The sequence below is a fragment of the Bubalus kerabau genome, chromosome 5 (assembly GCF_029407905.1).
Source record: "Bubalus kerabau isolate K-KA32 ecotype Philippines breed swamp buffalo chromosome 5, PCC_UOA_SB_1v2, whole genome shotgun sequence".
NCBI classification, from domain to species: domain Eukaryota; kingdom Metazoa; phylum Chordata; class Mammalia; order Artiodactyla; family Bovidae; genus Bubalus; species Bubalus kerabau.
In genome coordinates this window covers 42,771,023-42,777,022 of record NC_073628.1, presented here as the reverse complement: position 1 = coordinate 42,777,022, position 6,000 = coordinate 42,771,023, and the positions used below count along the sequence as shown (strand labels likewise).

The 6,000-nt window shown below is 41.0% G+C and overlaps 1 protein-coding gene across 1 annotated transcript in view; it reads right to left on the bottom strand.

Moving 5' to 3' along the window:
- Positions 1-1,338: 1,338 nt before the first annotated feature.
- Positions 1,339-6,000, bottom strand: part of CCDC83 (coiled-coil domain containing 83) — a 55,787-nt gene continuing 51,125 nt past the window's right edge. Inside the window, exons 12-13 of the mRNA XM_055583504.1 lie at positions 5,508-5,716; positions 1,339-1,500 (exon numbers count right to left, since the gene is read on the bottom strand). Coding sequence (XP_055439479.1) covers positions 1,339-1,500; positions 5,508-5,716 — 371 coding nt within the window. The remainder of the gene's footprint in view (positions 1,501-5,507; positions 5,717-6,000) is intronic.

Sequence of the window (6,000 nt, the reverse complement as noted above, 5' to 3'; positions counted from 1 at the left end):
TTTTTGTCTATTAGTTACTGAGAGAGGTGTGGTAAGATCTTCAAGCCTGACTTGGAATTTGTTTCTGCCTTTTTTGTTTTTTTATTTTGGTAAAATATACATAGCATAAGGTTTACCATATTGCTTTTTAGTTTGGTTAATTTGGCTTTATATATTTTGAGATTATGTTATTATTTAGAATTGTTATGAATTAATCTGCTTATTATCATGACATATTTTGCTTCATTTTCTCTTTTTCTTAACACTTCTTACCTTAAAGTCTACTTTAATAGTTTAGTCATACCACCTTCCTTTTGGTTAATGTTTGGTCAATCTATCTGTGGCCTTATATTTAAAATGTGTTTCTTGTAAAAAGCTGTACAAGTAGAACTAGCTTGAAAATGAAATGCCAGGGTCAAATCCAGGTACAGTCAGAGTGTCCTTGCTTTGTGGTACCAGTAACAGGGAAGTAATGATGGCCTTGGAAGGGGACTCAGAAGTTTAGATTTGATATTGCTGATGGGAGATGGACCTCCCTATTTTTTTAATCCTTTTTTCTCTTTCTGTTTATTTTTGGCTGCATTGGTCTTGGTTGCTGGCTTTTCTTGGCTGGGGGCTGCTCTCTTGTGGCGGTGTGTTGGGCTTCTCGCTGCAGTGTCTTCTCATTGCAGAGCACCGGCTCAGGCACACGGGCTTCAGTAGCTCTGGTCCAGGACTCGAGAGCGCAAGCTCAGTGGTTGTGGCACACGGGCCCAGTGGCTCCGCAGCCTGTGGGATCCTCCCCGGCCAAGGATCGAACTTGTGTCCCCTGCATTGTGAGGCGGATTCCTAACCACTGGACTACCAGAGAAGCCCTGGACCTCCCTACTGATGGACTGTTTCTACAAAACAAACTACCACCCTCAAATGGGTTTCTAAAATGTCTGATATTCATTATAAATTGTGTCAGGGTAAAGAAGAGTGGACTTGAATTGTGGACTGGCTATCATCCAGCACCCTCAAAGGGAAAGATGTATAGTCAGCGCTATGCAAACCTCTGAATTTTCCTCAGAAAATTTCTAAACGAACTATTTCATATGGGTATCCTAGATCAATCGGTAAATGTCTAAATGGTAAGCACCCTGGGGGACCACTGTTGTGCTCCTGACACTTGAAATATGAAGTGCACTTTCATTTTTGTCTCTCGGGCCATGCAAGTAAATGCATAGCTGAATACTCAGAATTTTGATTTTAGCTGTAATTATGACCTTTAGAAATATTCACTGCTTTAAAAATGGACCAAAGTGTAAATAAAATGGGCAACTGATACATCTCAGTTCCCCAAAGAAAAGTACAGGAAGTTGTTTTCACTTTTCAGTTTTAGAGAAAAGACTTCATCATTTTATACGTGATGTGGCTTTCTGGGCTCCTGACATCTTCATAGAATTTGACTGGAGTTTCCTTCTCTTGGAAGTGGATGGGCATTTTCTTGCTCTCCACCGTCATGAGCTTCACTTCCAGGGGGCCCAGGTTTACATAATCCTGCGGTGAACAGACACAGGGCAGACAGGAGCGGTTAGTTAGCAAGTTACCAGCCTCTGGAGGTCAGGTTTTATTTATTATAGTTGGCCTTTATCTGGCAGATTACACTGTGTCCTAATTGTCTGAATGCTGTATAACACGTGAAAAATAGGAGCTACTGTAAATAAAAAACTCAGTAAACGCATACACCCACTGGGTCATGGTAGGCAAGATCCCCCAAAGAGCAGGCAGCAAGGCTAGCAGGCTTGGGTCTTGGGGACTTGGGCAGTAGGTCGGGGTGGCAGGGTTGGGTGGAGTTGGGAGGCATCGATAGAGTAGGGAGATATATCCTCTGCAAGCTCTTTAATCGGTAAAATAAAGTATTGCCTGCATTTATATAGCCCTCTGCTGGCCAGGATATAACCACAGCAGAGTTTTCTATATTATTCACGATCAAAGGGAAAAATCTGCTCACATCTTTGACAACGAATATCTTAATACTGAGCAAATCCACATGAGTTTTACACATTTCACAGAATCTACTGCAGGTATAAAGCTTACCACATTCTGCCAAACTAAATATAGTTTAACATATCAACAAACAGAATGGGAAGTCTAATTGATATGAAATCCCACAGCTAACCCCAAACTGGGTTGAAACAGCTCCAGCCCTGTTCAGTGCACACCTTCCTTTTGAAAGCTTCTCCAAGTCATACCTCCTCCTTTTGAACTCCTTCAACACTTCAGCAAACCTTTCCCAAGTGCCCACTATGTGCCAGGATGTGTACCAAGTGTTGGGGCACAAGACTGGTCACAGAGACAGATACAGGTATACATTCCTCCTGAACAGTAGTCAGTGATTGTCTTACCTGCTTTCTACTAGCAACATGTGATTTCGAGTAGGGCCTGCCACGTGGGCATCTTGAGACTATACTTCTTCCTGTTCTCCCCTTTAAACTCTCAAGCATCTAACAAGTACTTGGCATGTTGTGAGGTTATCAGTAGACATTTATAAGAATTTAGGAGAATCAAAGAATGGAAAAGGAAGGCGATGTTTTACTTCTCAAAAATGCATATAACTGTATTTAACTTTTAAAATACACAATTCTAGAGCTGCAATAAATGCATGAGAGAAGAAAAGCAAATTAATGGAAATGTACCATATATTTCAGAACCATCTAGAGAAGGATTCTGAAGTGAAACCCTGTATTAGTCTGCCTGAGCTGCCACAGCAAAATACCATAGGCTGACCGGCTGAAACAGCAGGACTTTATTTCTCACAGTCCTGGAGGCTGGAAGTCCAAGGTCAGGGGGCCAGCATGATTGGGTTCTGGTGAGAGCCCCTTTGCAGACATCTGCCTTCTCACAGTGTCTCACAGAGCAAAACCTCTTCTTATAAGGTCACAGTCCTATCAAATTAGGACCTTTATGACCTCACATAACCTTAATTACCTCCTAAAGCCCGTATCTCCAGAAACAGTAACAATAGGAGTTAGGGCTTTCAACATATGAATTGGAGTGGGAGGCAGGAACACAGTTGAGTCCATAGCAATACAATACCATTTCCATGACATCAAAAACTTCCATGGAAAGTAAGAAGGTCTTAAAAGAGAACATAAGCAAAGCATTCCCTGACATAGATTGTGCCAGTGTTTTCTTAGGTCAGTCTCCCAAGGCAATAGAAATAAAGATGAAAATAAACAAATGGGACTTCAACTTACAAGCTTCTGTACAGCAAAGGAAGCCATAAACAAAACAAAGAGCCTGCAGAATGGGAGAAAATACTTGCAAATGATGTGACTGACAGGGGCTTAATTTCCAAAATATACAAACAGCTCATACAGCACGACAACAAAAAAATGAAACAACCCAATCAAAAAGTGGGCAGAAGACCTAAAGAGACATTTCTCCAAAGAAAAAATACAGATGGTCAATAGACACATGAAAAGATACCCAACAATGTGAATTATTAGAGAAATGCAAATCAAAACTATAACAAGGTACCACCTCACACCAGTCAGAATGGCCATCGTTAAAAAGTCTACAAATAGCAAATGCTGGAGAAGGTGTGGAGAAAAGAGAACCCTCCTACACTGTTGGTAGGAATGCAAATTGGTGCAGCCAATGTGGAAAACAGTATGGAGGTTCCCCAGAAAACTAAAAATAGAATTATCATATGATCCAGCAAATCTCACTCCTGGGCATATATCCAGACAAAACTATAATTCAGAAAAATACAGGCACCCCTATGTTCATAGCAGCAATATTCACAATAGTGGAAGACATGGAATCATCCTAAATGTCCATCAACAGAGAAAGAGATATAGAAGATGTGGTACATGTATAAATGGAATACTACTCAGCCATGAAAAAGAACAAAATAATACCATTTGCAGCAACATGGATGCAACTAGAGATTATCATATTAATGCTAAGTGAAGTAAGTCAGAAAGAGAAAGACAAGTAGCATAGGATGTCACTTATACATGGAATCTAAAATAGGACCCAAATGAACCTGCCTGTGAAACAGAAACAAAACAAAATCAGGGACGCAGAGAATAGACCGGTGGCTGCCAAGCAGGTGAGGGGTGGCAGAGAGGGTAGGAAGGGGAGTTTGGGGTTAGCACATGCCAACGGGTATGTATATATAGAATGAATAAAGAACAAGGTCCTACTGTATAGCAAAGGGAACTATATTAATATCCTGTGATAAGCCATAATGGAAAAGAATATGGAAAAGAACATATCTATATCAGTCATATTATTGTATAGCAGCAGTGAACGCAATGTTGTAATTCAGCTTTGCTTAAATAAAACATGAATTTAGAAAAATAAATAAATTCAATGGATAAAGGCAAAAATAAAAGTAAAAAGGTCTTTCACTCAACCAAATGGTGTGGAATTTTGGGACTTTGTAGACAGTTGTCCCCTAGCATGAGGTCACTGTAGCATGCCAGGTGTCCTGATACCAAGATACGCACATGGGTTTGTGTGCTATAGAGTCTGGGACCTTAGTCTTGAAATTGTCACTCGATGGCAGGACTGAGTTGTACTTAGTCACAATGGTTTTTATTGACTTATTCAGTTTCCGCTGCTTTCTTATTCACTCTTTCTATCAGACTTTAAGTTCTAGGAGAACTTTTAAGGTTATCGGTAGTACCAAGAAGGAAAACAGCAAGAGGTGGATATGAAAGTGACTGGAAGGTACCAAGAAGGTTTTAAAATTAAAAGGCTTGATAATCCAGGTTTTGCCTAATGGTTTTATATGGCCATTTGTACTTTCCAAATGGTCACACTGATATACATCCTGTCCCATGCTTTTCTTAAAATATGATGCTGACCACCTTCTTTCAAGATGCAGGAGCTATGTTATTTCCCTTTGGGTGGAAATTTGTAGCTACACCAACAGATAGAAAATGATGGACGTGCTGGCGTAAGATTCCACGTCATAGGAAACATCTGGTCTCTGGGACTGATGGCTTGGGGGAAGCCAGATACCAGAACAAAGGGACAATCAAGGAGACCTGCGTCTGTGAGGACACCTGTGTGGAGAGGAACTGAGGCCCAAGCTCCACCAACATCACCTGGCCAGCCAGGTTGGTGAGCCTCCTCAGAGGTGGGTCTCCCTGCCCAAACCCAGCCTTCAGGCGACATGCGGGTGTGCCTGCTACGGAACTCAAGTGAAGACGGTCCGCAGAAGACCTGGCCAAATTCCTAACCAACAGAAGCCTTGAAAGAGAATAAATGGTTATTGTTGTAAGCCACTAAGTCTTGAGGTAGTTTATCACGTGGCCCTAGATGTACTGCCTTATACCATATACTAGAGATGGAGTTCTATCAATACATAGATGTAGCAAGCTGGGCAAAGAGTGAAAATAGTATCTAGAGACCGGCGTGGATGGCGGGCCGCTTTAACTAATAACTTACAAATAGAATTTTTCACTATCCGTATTTTCGGTTAATTTTCTCCACTAATTAATAAAACAACATTTTCTCTAGCAGTCAAGATGTCTTCTCATGAATCTTACCTTGAAATCCTGCTCATCCTCATACAGTAAGTATTTCATATCAGAGGCTCCAAACTCTATGCTTGAACTCTCTTCTTCATCTATCTTCAGGAGCTGGCCGAATCTGCTGTCCTTGTGACTAAGACGAAAACCACTGCTCCCAAATGAGATGCTTGACACGTCTTTGCTTTTTATGTCTACAGGTTGTGAGTCTGACTTTTCTGGGATGACTGCCAAGAAATTAATTATGTACAGCTTTTGGACAGATAAAAATATGGCATATACTTTGTGACATTTTGAATTTGAAAGTCCTTTGAGAATCTCCAGGAGGAGATGAATTTGAGAATTAGAAATGTAGAATCGAGGTATCAGAGTGAGAGTGAATCCCATTGTTTGCAACCATGTCTAAGGTGCATTTCCCTGCGCCAGCTAATAAGTTAACATAATCGTACGGGGGTCTGTGGGTATGTTGGCGTTTTGGTTGGTTGGCTGAACTGAACTGCAAACCATGCTG